Source organism: Symphalangus syndactylus, chromosome 3 (assembly GCF_028878055.3).
Source record: "Symphalangus syndactylus isolate Jambi chromosome 3, NHGRI_mSymSyn1-v2.1_pri, whole genome shotgun sequence".
In the NCBI taxonomy this organism is placed as follows: Eukaryota; Metazoa; Chordata; class Mammalia; order Primates; family Hylobatidae; genus Symphalangus; species Symphalangus syndactylus.
The window spans coordinates 71,707,412-71,724,851 of NC_072425.2; the positions used below are offsets into that span (position 1 = coordinate 71,707,412).

The 17,440-nt window shown below is 37.0% G+C and overlaps 1 protein-coding gene and 1 pseudogene across 1 annotated transcript in view; one reads left to right on the top strand and one right to left on the bottom strand.

The window, feature by feature from the left end:
• The window catches only part of TMC1 (transmembrane channel like 1), a 202,955-nt gene that overhangs the window by 82,959 nt on the left and 102,556 nt on the right, over positions 1-17,440 (bottom strand). Inside the window, exons 7-9 of the mRNA XM_063636643.1 lie at positions 11,651-11,741; positions 9,347-9,428; positions 388-494 (exon numbers count right to left, since the gene is read on the bottom strand). Coding sequence (XP_063492713.1) covers positions 388-494; positions 9,347-9,428; positions 11,651-11,741 — 280 coding nt within the window. The remainder of the gene's footprint in view (positions 1-387; positions 495-9,346; positions 9,429-11,650; positions 11,742-17,440) is intronic.
• Positions 9,929-10,718, top strand: LOC129478250 (ubiquitin-ribosomal protein eS31 fusion protein-like; annotated as a pseudogene).

Below are 17,440 nucleotides of genomic sequence, written 5' to 3' on the forward strand. Positions count from 1 at the left end.
TTTCAAAGCTAACTTAGCAAAATAAAGAAATACAACTCACAAGGTGTCAAAGTCTTCCTCTTGAACAATAGTTTTTAACATTTAGGAACAGGGACCCCCTTGGGAAACCGAAAGAAGACATGAAACTTTCCACATAAAAATACACATTTAAACATACATGTGAAATTATACATAAGTTATATAATTTCAAGAGGCTCACACACCCTTTAGTGCAAGGATTGGGACCTTTGGCCCATGGGCACCATTTTGAAGGTTAATCTCATTACAAATCCTATGACTCTAAGATGTGAAAATAGCTGTTAATTATTCTACTTTAAAGAAGAGATAAATACTTTTCTAGGAGAAACATTTTTCAGCATGTTTTGTAAACTGGAAGTCAGATCTCACCTCTGGCAACATGATGAGGCTAAATGTCAGGATAAAGAGAACCATATTGACTCCATACATCCATCTCAGGAAGAGGAAGTATGAGGCCACTGAGGAGCCAAACTGACCTATTACAAAGAAAAAAAAAAGCTTGAAGAGAGATCAAAGCAAACAAACAAACAAAAAGAGCTTTGTCTTGGTTGCCCTCAAAATGAATCCATTAATTGTGAGGCATTCGTCCTTTTTATATTTACAGCCTATAGCATTCTTTTCTCTCTATTCAGGAAGAGAAAATGTTAATCATGATGGAAGCATTCCCTGTCATGTGGAATGTAGAAGGTGTGTAGAATGCAGTTATGCAGACTGCATGTGACCCACCCCATCAGAGTCCATCCAAGGGAAAGCTGCCTTTTGCTGAGCAGCCATGTTGCCACCTGCAGAGTGCATTTTATTCCTTGAGTTAATACTGATAACTGAGCAAATATATGTAAAGGTAACTATGGTGCCTAGCTAGTAATTAGCTATCACTATAATTATAATTACTGCTATTTTCTCCCCCTTTTCTCAGGCAAACAATGTTCTTCTCAAAAAGAGTTTACCACATCCTTTACGAATAGTTATCTTACCAGCAGTTCTGTGCTGTTTCCCCCATTACTGGAATTTTACAGGGATGGTATAAAAGCTGAAATTCATTCATTCACTCCACACATCTTATGCCAGAAATTATCTTAGATGTGAAGCACAATGTCATAGATAGGGGGGCTGCTATAACAGAACTTACATTTTAGTGAGGTATGGATACAGCAAACATGTAAGATACATAGAAAGATACAGAGATAGAGATACAGACATAGACATTAGCTATAGATATAGATGACAGGAGATAGAGATAGAGATAATAGCAGGTCCTACAGGAGGGAAGGGAAAGTATTGACGGGTTGCTTTAGAAAGGTTAGTCAAGGAAAGAATATCAGAGATGTCATCTAAGCAGAGATCTGAAGTTTGAGGAAAAGACAGCAACATGCTGAGCTGGGGAAGAGCAGCTCAAACAGAGGAAAAAGCCAGAACAAAGATCCTAAGGGGCAAGGGCTTGGGACAACTGAGGAATAAAACTCAGGCCTGTGCAGTTGGAATACATGAATGAGGGAAAGTGGTGACAGATAAGGATGGAGAGGCCAAACCACAGTGTGTAGGGCCTCTCAACCCATGGTAAAGAGTGAGAATTTTATTTAAAATGTAAGGAGAAGTCATTGACAGGTGTTAAGCATTAGGGCCAGAGGAAGGGGTGATGAGCATGACTTTTAAAAAACCAGTTCAGCTTTGGGGAATGAATGGGCAATAGGCAAGAATGTTCAGTCAACTCACCCCTGCCCCCAGAAGTGAAAAGTAAAGTGATTGGTTAATTCTTGTTGACAGAAAAAAAAAAAGCACCTTCTTAAAGCAGAGAGTGGGAGAAGAAAAATGAAGAATTTAAGTCTTAGGTTCAGATTTCATAGATTTACGAAAGCAAAAGTTTCTTTGATGGTCATTTAAGATTCAGCACCAAGTTGCTAGCTTTCCCAATTTTCCAAATTATCATTGTCAGTTGCCCAAGAAAAAACAACAAACACCTTCAGTCCCCGGCTGCATCAGCCCATGTGTTCTGTCCCATTCAGCTAACATTCAGCTAAACATCTCTATTGACCAGCGATTTTCTGGAGCCATCTGGCTTTGAAACATTATCAGTGGGGAAGCATTATCAATGGAAAAGGAAGGCTCATGGGTAGCAAATTCCAGCCTCTACTTACTTAGATGAGGCCGGCTTCACAGGACAGTAACGCCTCTATTTCTGGACCTTTGTCTATTCTTTTTTTGTTTTGTTTTGAGATGGAGTTTTGCCCTTGTCACCCAGGCTGGAGTGCGGTGGCGCAATCTTGGCTCACTGTAACCTCTGCTTTACAGTTTCAAGCAATTATCCTGCCTCAGCCTCCTGAGTAGCTGGGATTACAGGCACCCAGCACCACACCTGGCTAATTTTTGTAATTTTAGTAGAGACGAGGTTTCACCATGTTGGCCAGGCTGGTCTTCAATCCTGACCTTGTGATCCACCTGCCTCGGCCTTCCAAAGTGCTAGGATTACAGGAGTGAGCCACTGCGCCTGGCCCCTTTGTCTATACTTTTCCTACCATCTTTCTTATTCCCATAAAATAGTGGCAGGTTTTCTTTAGAAACTTAAGAAGTCAATCTTTAAATGGATATTTTGGAAGAAATCAATGATTTTGAAGTCTGAATATTTTTCTTTATGCTCACAAGAGAATTTGGATTGATTTCACATTGCTGAGGGGTGCAGAGTTCTATAAGGTTTCTAAGGGTGTGTGGTTTTGATACACAACCCCACCCCACCCCAGCCCAGCCCAGCCCAGCACTGTCACCAGGTGCACTGGTCTGCTTCTCCTAGGACATCTGATCACTCACTTGGCTCCCAGTGACTTCATACCGTTTCATGGCCGTTATCTACATTCTCTGGTAACGGCTACTTGAGGGTTGCTCAGCCAGGTTCATTCATCATGTTTTATTGAAGGCAGTGGACTTACGGTTTGTTACTCATTACAGTTACTCATTTACTGGAGGAAAGCCTTGGTCACTAGGTATCAAGGTAAGTTTTTCCCTGGAATCGCATGTAAGATCTTCCAGTATGAAGTCCCACACACAGGATACTAACCCACCATTCCTTTCTTCCTTCATCACTTTTTATGCTTTTGCTTTTCTAATTATTGCCACGGCCCATCCTCTCAGCACCTACACACAATCCCTGGCAAATGAGTTTCTTGTGTGTAGGGTACAAATATACTTAAATGCAAAAGAGAGAAGTGAATTAAGATGTTTCAGAAAGTATCCCCTCCTCCAACATGCATAAGCATGATAATGAAATATACTTTAGAGTCCAAAACTTCCAAACTCCAGTTCTCAGATTTGAGAGTGGCTTCACAACTATTTTATTTGGAGGTTGAGTCTTTATAGGATCCTAAGTGTAAAGAAAATGAATTGCAGGTCAACAGATTTCATTAAAACTAGAATGATTATAGGAAAGACCCAGACACAGGTGTAAGAGACTAAGAAATCCAGTAGACAAAGTTTCTTCTACATTAGACCTATCAATAGCAGAGGAGAAAACACAGTAACAAACGAAGATCTTAAAGTAGAGAAAATGAAACAAGGGGTTGTCATAAAAACTCCAGTTTTTCCTGTCTCAACACAAAAATAAAAAAGAAGAAATCTTCCCTCTTTAACCCTTTTATCTAGTGGTTCTCTCCTACCAGATGTTGTTCACTAAAACTGATGTTCACTAAAAAGAAATGCCTGATTAGTGTGACTAAAAGAGCATAAAGAAAAGAAGAGCAATTTTTACATACTTAGTCTCTCAGTGTAAGGAAGCAAAATGAGTAATAATAATAATAATAGCTAGCATATCTTGATGGCCAGTTATGTGTTCCAAGAACTTTATCAGCATCAACTCATTATGCTGCTACTAGAACTTAATGAGGTTAAGTATTATTAGTCCCACTATGAATCAGGAAACGAAAACTTAAACACAGTCGTCGACTGAATCAAAAGTTGATTAATAATAGGTAACATCTAATGAATCTTTGTTTCAAACACCAATTTGATCTGTATGTATTAACTTATTTAACGATCATCAAATCTCTACGAAATGGGAACTATTGTTTTCCCATTTTACAGAGACTTAGATCTATAGGCTACATAGCTAGTAAACCAGGAAGCCAGGCTTCTAAAACAGGCCGTCTTGAGCTACAGGTGTTTGACTCCAAATATAGATCTCTCTTAACCACACTGCTATATGGCCCCTTAAGTAAAACACAGTTCAATTAATTTTCTTAAAACTATGATATATACAATAAACATGTAATGAATATGTGTTTCTGAAACAATAGGTATAGATAATATCCATCAATCAGCTAAAGCCAAATTCACAAATTTGATGCCCATAATGACCAATTCTTTTTTCTTTAATCAGACTGATAAATGCTGCTTCCATAGTAAATTATTAATGTATAAAAACAGAGTCTCAGCCAGGCGCGGTGGCTCACTCCTGTAATCCCAGCACTTTGGGAGGCTGATCCAGGCGGATCACGAGGTCAGGAGTTCAAGACCTGCCTGGCCAACATGGTGAAACCCCATCTCTACTAAAAATACAAAAATTAGCTGGGCATGATGGTGGGTGCCTGTAATCCCACCTACTCAGGAGGCTGAGGCAGGAGAATCACTTGAACTCAGGAGGCAGAGGGTTGCAGTGAGCCGAGATCGTGCCACTGCACTCCAGCCTGGGCAACAGAGCAAGACTCTGTCTCAAAAAACAAACAAACAAACAAACAACAACAAAAAAAAAACAGAGTCTCTGATATGTATTAAACTGAGGCTTTATGCTTAAGCATATTCTCGGTCCTGAATATTCTTGTTTCTTTCAAATTAAAGTTAAAATTTCAACCCTCTTTCTGGTTGTTTATTATTAAGGCAAAGTAATTTGTAGTCTGTCATAACACATCATTTCCTCTTGAATAGATGGGTAATAAGACAAGCAGATAAATATGAGTATTTCTAAATGGGAAACGACCAATTAAATGAACTGCCGTGTGACTACAATATAAATACCATCATGTTAGGCTAGAATATGAAGCACAATTTTTTCGAACTATTTAGGGGTAGGGAATTAAAAGTGACAAATTTGATTTGTATTTTCTAGAGTCTTTAGGGCAGCAAGGACACATAAGGTTTAAGCCCTGTGCTTTGGGTTGCCTATCCAAAGCTATTTCCTGTCTGAAAAAAAATAGATTTCTGAAACTATAATTTTGATGATGTAATCTACTATTTGGAAAATGTAGATTTTGATGCTGAGAAAAATTTGTAATCACCAGCTAGAAATACATTCAATTATTTAATTTATGGTCTTAATAATAATGTTGGCATCACAATGGGTATAGATTATATTTCCTGGGGGTACAAACATGCAGTTGCTTCAGAAAAATACACAGTTCAATGAGATGAATAAGATGTGTCCACAGGAGCAACCCTCGAGTTTTAGGCATGATCCCCTTAAGGCTGACGTGACAGTAAAACCCCACAGTATTCCCATGTGATGCATAATGTCACAGTATCCTCTGTGGCAAGAAGTTCCACTCTTGATTCTGCAAATTATTGGACAGAGCTTTGGGAAAACTCAGTGAAGGCTGTTAATTTTGGATTCCTTTAAAACCACATTTTAAAAACATTTGTTTGGTATTATTTAGATATTGAGCAGAGAGTGGGGCAAAGTGGATTAGAAAGGCTATTGGGAATGGAAGGCAACAGCTCCTCTTTTGATCACGCCACTTACTACAATCCACAATTACCTTCATTATTTATTTGCTTATATTATATTCTGTCTTCTCCGTGCAAGCCTACACATATTAACACATTTAGATCAATGAGGGTAGAGTCTCTGCTGTCTTTGGCAGTAGCAATAGTGCCTAGAAACATACCTAAGGAGACATGTTAGGCATCCAGTATTTGCTCAGTTAATCGATAATGTCAGGCTTATCTGAGGATTAAACAAGATATATATTAGATGATTCTGATGTCGAAATAGAATATAATGATGCTTCTGAACCTTTTGTAAGATTAAATGGCCATTTATTTAAGAGAAAAACATTTATATCAGTTTTATAATTAAATATATATTCTATAAGTAGGGTACACACTTAACCAACTTTATTTCGAAAAGAATTTGAGAAGGCAATTATATAGTCCCCTCTTAGTATAAATCTGTTTTGCATTCAAATTTTTGAGGATTTATCAATCAAAAGTACGATTAATGAATTTCACATGCCTACATATACATGTAAAACGGACTGTAACTTATACATCATAGAATGTTGAGCTGGAAATGATCTTGTATAGTGACTAGTTAAGCCCAAGATGTTGTAGATATTGTAGTAGTCCCAAATGTGGAAACAGAGAACCAGAGATTTAAACAGGATTGTCCAAACTATAGAGGTGGTAGGGGTCAAAAAGTCCTCAACTCTTAGAAAATCCATTGCACGTCCTATTTCTTCCCATTTTGCATTAAGTTCCGTTTCAAAGGCGATCACAGATACATGCTTTACCTATATTTAGTAGGGTACTTTTTATAAGATAGTCCAATCCAATGCTCTAATAATATATTCTTACATAGGTTTCATATTTTTTCAACTAATATATGGCCCAAAATCTCACGGTTATCATTAAAATCAGTACATCAAGCATCTTATAGAATACAAAACATATAATTAAATAAATCACTCGCTAAAAAGTAAATACATGAGAAAATGAAAAATAATTCCTTGATAACGATCAAGAAAATCTGTAACTACTCATCCTGCCATTGGCCTCGTAGAATACTTTTTAGGAACTGGTGCAAAACATATTTAAAAAGAAAAAGTATGTAAAACCTTCCCTAAAGGAGAAAGCAGCCTAACACATGGAAAAGCATACGTTTTGAACCCAGACAGATTTTGCCTTATATCTCAGCTCTGCTACTAATTCTGGGACAGTTACTTAACCACAACCGTAAAATAGGAAGGTTAATGTGCACATTGCAGGAACACTAGAGATTAAATGAAATAATGTTTGTAGAGCATCTGACTCATGGTGGTACTCAATAAATGGTGGTGTGGTGAATATTGATAGAATAAAATTAAAGCTCAATTCTTCACAGTTGAGACAAAGCACCATTAACAGTGAAGAAGTCATGACAAACTAACCAAATCATAAATTATATATGGAAAGAAAAATAATCTACATTTGCCTCAATTTTCCAGCTTGGCTTTCCAAATTTACTAGAAGAAGAGAAGAAGAGAGGAGATAACTGAAGGTTATTATTGGATAGCTCTCAATCTGTCTTTTCTACTGTGACACTCATGATGGATGGTGGTCATATGTGTAACTCTTGCTGCATGCAATTTCTGGCAATAAAAATAATTCTGTCTGTTTTTGTTTCACTGGCGATAGCCTATTGGAACACAAATGGGCATGGTATTACTATTAGGATAGGCTGGAACCTGCTCTAGTGTGCTTTAAAAATAATTTTCAAATGTATATATTTACCCATCGTTAATTACAAATTTCTTGGGATTTATCTAACAACTGATCAAGACTCAGCCCTATAATTTTATAAATTAGTAGACTGAGGTCCAGAGGGGTTAAATGACTGGCTCGAAGTCAAACAGCTAATATGCAGCAAAGCAAAGACCAAATTCAGAGTTCTTACTATATATATTGTATCAGGACCTTAATGCTCCAAATGGCCTTTTGTTTTTCAATGCCTCTCAACCTACCACATTTGAGTTGTACAGCTGAAACCTAAGAAATCCATGATGGCTTCTCTTTTTTGATGTTTCTAAATTCCTTTCTTTTTTTCCTAGATTGGTAGACATTTAGTGAGTTTGTCTGTAACTTTATTCAATACATATTTATTAAGTGCCAAGTGGAATGCAGGAGTGAACAAAACTAAATTTCCCGTCTATTGGGAGAAATGAATGTAAAATAAAATGAATTAAGATTACATCAAAAAGTTAAATTAAAGATATAGTATTTTGGATAGTGGTAAGTGTTAAGAAGGAAATTAAAGCAAGAAAGAAATGGCACTGGGAATGTGTGGAAGGGGGTACAATTAATAAGCTGATGTATTTTAATTCATTGCCACTTAATAATTGCCATCCGATATTGAGAGACAGGGAACCGAGGGTTAGCCACTCCTAAAACATGCCCAATCATGTCAGCAAGCTATCCATCAGCTGTGTTATCTCCCTATGGAGCTTCCATTTTAATTATACAACGCCACACTTAACCAGCAGGAAAACCTGCCTCCAATCTAGAGAGGAATGGATAAAAATCAGATCCTAGTTAAAACCGTTAGAAACCAGAATATGGTAAGATTGTGCTCAAAATTGTTTCAAATGTTATCCCTTTTTTAGATTATTATTTTAAAAAACAATTTACTACTTTTATTTACAATATTTTAAAATTTTTATTTGCCTTATTCTAAGCCTGAAGCACCGAACTAAATAGGTTTTTGATTGGCTACATTCTCCTTTCTTCCTTCCTATGAATATTCTACAAAATAAAGGCACAATGTGAATATTCACATAGCAAGCTCCTGGATGACTATTGTTTATTCTACTTCAGAGATTTGAAAATGAGCTTTTAATTTTTCTTTCTTTCTTTCTTTCTTTCTTTCTTTCTTTCTTTCTTTCTTTCTTTTTTTTTTTTGAAACAGTCTCACTGTGTCACCCAGGTTGGAGTGCAGTCGTGTCATCTCGGCTCATTGCAACCTCCACCTCTCGGGTTCAAGTGATTCTCTTGCCTCAGCCTCTTGAGTAGCTGGGACTACAGGCTCTTGCACCAGGCCTGGCTAATTTTTTGTATTTTTAGTAAAGACAGGGATTCACCATGCTGGCCAGGCTGGTCTCGAACTCCTGACCTCAGGTGATTCACCCACCTCAGCCTCCCAAAGTGCTGGGATCACAGGCGTGAGCCACTGCGCCCAGACTGACTTCTTTACTTTTTAAAACATTGTTCATTTTGATTACTACCTAACATTCATGAGAGTATATATTCTCAATGTCATGTTCATTGCCAAAATAAAATCTCTGCCTTCCAAATAAGATGACTCAATGTCATTCTGCACAATAGTGACTTCCCTGTATAGGAAAGAAAACCAGGTTAGAATGGTAATGTTTTGGACTAACGTAGAACATGAGAGTGGGGTCCCCAGTATTGTCCTTGGTAAGTGCTAGCAAATCTTCACAGTGACGAAAGCAGGCAAAAACAATATTATTGTTTATTTGGTTGTTTTTGTTTGTTTCCAGTCTTCCCAAAAGTCCAGAAACTGAGAAAGGCATCTGATAAGCTTACAAGATATTTCTCTAAGACAACCTTCTCCACCTGAGATCTGATGAGCACTTACTTTCAATAGCCTTGATTTTATTTTCCCATGGGACACATGCAGCTTTGAAGTTCTCAAAATCACGGAGGAATTTTGCCCATTTCTGAAAAGAAAGTCAAATACAACAGTAAAGTCCAACCTCTTGATTTGTCAAGATGTTTATCCCCCACCTCAAAACATTACAATGCAATAAGCTTGGAAATGTCTCTCTGGCAGCAAATATTACTTTCTAGTCAAAGGGGGAAACAGTAGGTTTCACTTGTTTCCCTGTTCTCCACTAACCCCAGACCAATTTAATTCAACAAAAAAATGTTTATCAACCCCCTGTTTTATGGAAAATATGCTGGCCTATCAGAAACAGCTATTTATTATATGACAATAGGAAAGCAGGGAATTAGCACATAATAGGGTGATTGGAACAGAGTATGTGTTTAATTAGTTTTTATTGTATGGAGGACTCAATATGAATAATTAAATAAAATAAATAATAAAAATAATAAATAAAATAAATTTTATTTTCTGTCTTTTATTTCCAGGTCCTGTCTTGAAAGCCTTCTGATCTACTAGGGTAGTCTGTGTACAAATAGGTGAGTTCAATACAAGATGGTAGGTTCTATGACATGAGACACTTCATTCTGGTAGAGGCAGATCAGTCAGCTTAATTGAAAGAGAAGAAAACAAGTCATAAAATCATTTTGCAAAAGGCCTTCTTTCTATTTAACTCCAATGTTGGGTCATCCATGGTCAAGAGGACCACCAGGAAGAATGAGAATGTGGCAGAGAATTTTGCATCTGTGCAAATGCTGGGATGAAGTGGGAGCTGGACAGGCACTATTGTCTAAATAAAAGCATGAGACAAGTCTGAAGTTCAAAAGATTACCCATGCTTTTTTTTCCATCTGCCTTCTGCAGTGGAACCACCACCAAAACACAGATTTTCTTTAAAAACCCTTATGGGAAAGACCATCACTCTGGAGTTTGAACCCTTGGATACAATAGAAAATGCAAAGTCCAAGATCTAGGATAAAACAGAAATTTCTACTGATCAGCAAAGACTGATCTTTGTTGGCAAGAAACTGGAACATGGATGTGCTTTGTCTGGATACAACATTCAAAAGGATTCTACTCTTCATCTTGTGTTGAGACTTCATAGTGGTGCTAAGAAAAGGAAGAAGTCTTACACCACTCCAAAGAAGAATAAGCATACGAAAAGGAAAGTTAAGCTGGCTGTCCTGAAATACCGTAAGGTGGATGAAAATGGCAAAATTAGTCACCTTCATCAAGAATGCCCTTCAGATGAATGTATTGCTGGAGATTTCATCGCCAGCCATTTTAACAGTCATTGTTGTAGCAAATGTCTGCATTATTGTTTCAACAAACCAGAAGACAAGTAATTGTGTATGAGTTAATTTTAAAAATGAACAAAAAAAAGATTACTCATAACTAGAAACAGCCCAACTGTCCATCTACCATAGAATGGGTAAATACATTGTCATGGCATCTTTATACAATAGACTACAACACATGAATAAAAATGAACTATAACTCCCACAACAGCGTGGGTATATCTTGTGAACATAACATTGCATCAAAGAAGCCAGAAACAAATGCATAGATACTATATGATTCCATTTATTTAAACTGTAGAAACAGACAAAATTAATCTATTGCATGTGCATATATATGTATGAAAGTTAAGATACATGAACTTTATTCACAAAACTTTATGGGAATACATTTAGCTTACAGTTGGTATAACATTTTTAAAGAGGATATAATAATATCTATGTTCCTACTTTACTGTAAGAATTAAATATAACTTTATAAAAGAATTCAATTCAGTGCTTGGCACATAGTAAGTGTTAAATAAATGTTAGTTGCTTTTCTGTCTTTCCCCAAAATCTATATTTGTATCAGTATATCATTTATTGTTTTCTTATTTTCTGTCCAATGTATAGTTGATGTTCCTGATAGAAAAAAACTATATAGACACTTTGAGAAAAACAACTTGACCAGAACCCCTTCACTTCCAGAGAACGAAAATGAAAAAGGATGCAATCTTTTATATTTGGAAGTGCTAAAGTCACACAAGTCTTTTGCCATAAATCTGTATTTCTTGACTTATTTTTCATTTTAACTCCCCTAAGAACAATTTTTTAAATCTCCCCTGTAAATTTCAATACCACAGATATACTGTGTATATATTGTATGAGTACTTGTGTTTTATATATACAAAATGTGAGAATTTTTTCACCCCTTTAGAAAAGAACCAATGTTCTTCTTAGAGGCAATATGCCATAAACCAGACAACTATAAAAATACCTACCTTGGCCATCATCATCTTAAATGCAAACCACTGTTTTCCTTTTCCTTTCCCAAGAGCCCCTTCATTTTCACTCACAAATTTTTTTGCTTCCCTGAGAAAATAAAAATAACATAAGGAATAAAAGGAGGTGAGTTGCAATGACTAGAATATAGAAGTAGTGGACATTTGATTTTACCAGGTCTGCAGTCTTATTTCTTCCAGATCTTTCACAGGTGAACCTAGACTGTATTTCATAACACAGAGATTTTCAATCCATGTTTAAATGTTTAAATGCTGACCAGGAAGAGTAAGACATTTTAGTCTCACTTACTAATCAGCTGGAATCATTGAAAGGGAATTGATGCTAAGTGTCAAGATAGAGAATCCTAGTTCTTTTCATTTCTATCATGTGTAGAATTGAATCTGAAGTTTACATCAGATTCTGGCAGTCAAATGTTTATTTTAAAATACTTCCTTTCCTTCTTTTTAAAGAATTCCTTTAGAAAAAAAGAAAAGGGCAGAGAGGTTAGGTCAAACTGACATAACACACTTAATGACCTGGTACTTATCCTTTAAAAAAAAAAAGCAATTATGACTTAAAACAGAAAAACAGAAAAATCATTCTGTAAATCATTCTGGGGTTGAGAAGATAAAGAGAGAAAAGGAATACTTTGGGCCTCACATTCAGAAAGGGCTTTAAATGTGAGCTTTAACATTACTCCCAAATATTTATACATTTACAGCAGTTGCATTAGTTTCTTTGGTATGCATAATAAAAAACATTAATTCATCAAAACATAATGCAAGCACGCTACATACACTACAATTTTTGTAACCTTGTTTGATCATTGTTATAGACTGAATGTTTTTGTCCCTATCAAAATCTGTATGTTGAAATCTAATCTCCAATGTGATGGTATTTGGAGGTGGGGCCTTTAGGAAGTAATTGGACCATGGGGTTAGAACCCTCATGAATAGAATTAGTGCCTTTATAAGTAGTGGCCAGAGAGCTAGCTAGCCCTGCTTCCACTGCGTGAAGACACAAGGAGCCAGCCATCTGCAGCCTGGGAGAAGGCCCTTGCCAGAGCCCGACCATGCTGGCACTTCGATTTTAGACTTTCAGCCTCTAGCACTGTGAGAAATAACTGCCTGTTGTTTAAGCCACCCGGTCTATGGTCATTTGTTCTATCAGCTTGAACTGACTGGGACAGTCATTTTTGTTGTTTGTTTGAAAAACAATTTACCAAAAAAAATTTACAGAAAAGAAAATTACAAATAGAGGCAACCCAGGCTTGTCTTCACCTCTCAGGGGCTGCAGAAGATATAGTTTAAGTGATGGAGTAGTCTCTGTCATGATAGAAACAGATAATCCAAGCCTGGATTGTGGTTCCACAAGTGCAATGCTGTCCTCAGTTGGATGGCCCCTGGAATATGTGGTTTTACAGAGAAGACCCTTCAACATATGACTATAATTAAACTCCTATTAACATATAAAGTCAACTTTTAAAAATGAAGGTTCTGGCTAGGCACAGTGGCTCATACCTGTAATCCCAGCACTTTGGGAAGCCAAGGTGGGCGGATCACTTGAGGTCAGGAGTTCAAGACCACCCCGGCCAACATGGTGAAACCCTGCCTCTACTAAAAATACAAAAATTGACCAGGCGTGGTGGTGTGTACCTGTAGTCCCAGCTACTGGGGAGGCTGAGGCATGAGGATCACTTGAACCTGGGAGGCAGAGGTTGCAGTGAGCTGTGATTGTGCCACTGCACCCCAGCCTGCGGCAACAGAGTGAGACTCTTGTCTCAAAAAAAAAAAAAAGGTCAGTGAGGAATTTTTTTTTGTAAGATGTTCCTTAGTATCAGTGCCAAACTCAGAATTTTACAATATGCAGTGACCAAAAAAGCAGCACACACCTGCTGACTTAACTAATACGAGGGAGTGGGGCCTCGTTACTCACCCGTACATGTGCACCCACCCATATTCTGGCATAAAAATATGGGCACAGTGGTAAAGATTCTCTTCGGGTCATCAAACAGAACTCCCAAGTCAGTTTCCTGATAGCAGAAACAATATCTTGTCTTATTGTAGCTTCCATAGCATTGACCATTGCATTGACCACAGCGAGTGTTTAATAAATGTAAACCTTCTAGAAATAGAGCTGATTGACATAGTTTGGGGTAGATGTAGACAAGGGAGTATCTAATAATTTTATTTTCCACAATAATTAATGCTTGAAAGCAGTCATTCCCAGACTTTGGGGTTGCACCCTTTATCATTAATCTTCTCTGAAACTCAATTGATAGACTAGACTGGCCTTGTTGTCAAACACCCTGACATTTGACACAACCTCTGCGCTGGTAAAATTAGTTGAAAAACAATTTCTAAAACCTTTTGCACATTCTAAAATATCCAATAAAGCAATGGCAAAAATTAGAAACTGAGTTCTCACAGCTGGGTTTTTAAATCCATGCAGTGAAGAAAACACATCCTATCTAAGCATTAACAATGTGTTTTAGATGTGATAAGACAGGAGGGAGAGTGGCAGCCAGCAGGCACTTCCTAAAATGGTGAACTGAAGCCTCTAAGCAGAAAATCAAGCAAGTTGGGTTCTAATCCAGTCTCTGGGATCTGTCTCTATGACCTTGCCCATGTTTCTGATGCTCTTTGTCCCACATACATGAATGTCTGATTTTTCAGAGGAAAGCACACCTGCCTCAGACTCACACAGACCTAGGCAAGGTCTAACATAGGTTCCCTCAGTTACTGTGTGACTTTTAATAGGTCAGGATTTCTCAGAAAACAAACAAAGGGTCAGGCAATCACACCCCTGCTTGCCAAGATGGTGGCAAGAACAAGGTGGGATCATAGATGTTAAAGTGTTGAAGGGATTATTACACAGTCAATTCTACGGCAATGCTGGTTTTGAAATCATGACCTTGTTCTAACATGATTGATATATTACAGAACAATTTGATCATAACGTAAGTTTGAGGTATGCTTATGTGTGATTCTATCCACAAGAAACACCAGGTAAATGCAGAAAACTGCACCCAGCTAAACCAAGCAGCGTAGGAATACACAAAATCCACACACCATATCCATCAGCTACCGCACTTCCCCACAAAGGTAGAAAAGTCCCACTTGCTCACAACTGGGACAACAATGACTCTCCTCCCAACACTTCTCAAAAACTCACAAGCTGCACCCTTTTGAAGGCCAACTTCCACAAGGGAACGTTAGGTCTTTTTCAAAGTAAACTGCCATATTTATTGTAAATTTCTTAACCATTAACATGTATAAAATATTGCTGTCATTTTTACTAAATTCCCATATTTTTTGTAATGTGCCACTAGTGATGTTTCTATGTATTGTGTGCCTATCCCCACTTTTTTAGTAAAATGTATTTTTATTGCCCAATTTTGCATAGTGTAGGATCTTTAGGAACCCATACACCATGTTATGGCAGAATTGACTATACTTCAGTTATTTGGCATCAAGAATTTTGAAATTCATAAAGCTAAGTATACATAGGAGTTATCATATTAATCTCTAGAATAATGAACACATATAAATAGAGAAATGGAAATTCTTCTTAGTAGTAAAATTAAAATTTGTTTTTCAAGTGTAATAAAGTGCTCACTTTCAGGACATCTCCACTGCTCTAGGTATTTAACAGATAATTTAAAAGACATCCAGTTTTGCTTATTAGATTTATATCACTTTCTAGATAAGTGGTCAATTCGAAAGCACAACTTTGTTCTAAACAGAATGTAAAGAAATAGCTACTCCATATTTCTACCAAGATTTTTAATTTTGTGAGCTCGTGAACATTAAACTAGCAAAACTTAAGAGACAGAGAAGGAAGCCAAGGTAACAGCCAAATTAAAATCACTACAAAATTAATTATAAACTCAGTTAATAATATAGAACCCTGTCTACATGGCATTAATAAAGTTTTTGTCCGGTGTTATAAATATCATTTTCCTTTGAACAATATAAACACATTTTATTTTTGTCTCTTCAATTACTGTCAGTTTTCCTTGACACTAGGTATAGTTTCGTATTTCCCTTTCAATTACTACCCCACACTAGCCTCAACATATATATCTTGATTCTGGTTTTTAAACAGAAGTCCAGACTCTATTATCTATTACATAATCTCAGGTATGAATTTCTTTTCTTCCCCAATGCTCTATCCCCTCCTTCATTCTCTGAGAGATCCCTGCCACCCCCTCCCCCCAAGTTTTATACCAAAGAGGTCCCTGAACAGCCATTCTAGCTAATCCCTGCTCCCCATAGCCCACCAAAGACAGAATTACTAGACTCAACTCATCAGATATGTTGGGGATGGGTTTAAAATAAAGCCAGGGGGCAGAGGGTGGACCAAGAATAATTGTTTAGCAAGAAGAGATTCTTTATCCCCCATATCTGATGCTCTTAGGATGTAAGAAAGTACTCTTGCAGGTGACAGGCCTTCAAGAAGGGATATTGGGCTGCAAGAGATCAGAGACTCAAGGAGAGGGCATGCCTTAATACTATTTTGAAGGTTGACCTTTGCAATGAGCTGGCATGATTTCAGGATGGAAAAAAACTAGTATCACCCATTTCTATCCTCCTTGATAACATATTTCTTAACCAGAAAACATATTTCACTGTACAATTAGAAACAAGGTACAAAAACAAATCTAATATGAAGATAAACATTGATCAATACAGAACACTGAAGTGTCCATGACAGTTAGCAGAATCTAAGAAAATAAAGAACAGTCTTTAGAACACTAAGATGCAAGAAAACATCTTTACATATATGTTTTTCTACAGCTAATCCATTCTCCTACTCATTTGTACTTATCTGAATAAATTAAAGAGATTTTTCTACATGGTTAAAATGAAATAGGCTTTTGTGGATAAACTTTGAATATCTGTTGGCCTCAAACCATCCAAATGTCTGACTGAAACAAATGTGTACCACCCCCTTGAACTGCATTCAACAAAAGCCACCTGCCAAGACTCTAATCTGGTCTTCAGGTCTCAGAACTCAAGCATACTGTGCCACAATATGCACAGCTCTCTGAGCTGTAACCCCAGACTCATTGATAAATAATTGAGCAAGGTCTATTTAATGACAATAATACCTGGCCTCATCATTCATTTATCAATCCGTTGTGTTGGTAATTAGAATAATAAGGTTTCACGGTCTTTCAAGAATGCTTTCACAGTTAGTTGAAGAAGCACACACTGGACTAACTTACAAAATAGACAGTTTACCCATAACACATGATACAACCATGATTACACAGAAGTGTTAGGTCATGCTATGCTGCCTTTGACACATTCTCATCCCAGGAAACATGTTCCCCTTTTGGGTTAGGTTAGGATGACTTTCCTTTCCTCTTGTTTTCAGTTTGATAGTATGATTGAGCAACCAATTTATTGCTTAAGTAAATGGAAGACATTTCAAAACTGGTGTTTAGGCAACTGTAATCAAAACTTGTACTTTCTAGCTGTTTCCAGTGAAGGGACCAGAAGAATGAAAAGTCTTTTCATAACAAACACTGCCATTTAAAAAAATTTAACCAATAGTCTAGAGAACCTGGCTTCTCCTGAAATATTACTGTGGGAGTGAGTTACAGAAGTTAGAAGCTACTCGAAGGTACAAAGATTAAAAATAAGAACTAGAGGCCTCCTAGATAATATAACTTCATAGTTAGGCTGGTAGAATTATCGAAAATCATCCCAAATACTGGAAGTGATTATTCAAAGCACATTTTTTTCCTAAGGCAAATGCTGATGGCAGTAGCTGGAATGGTT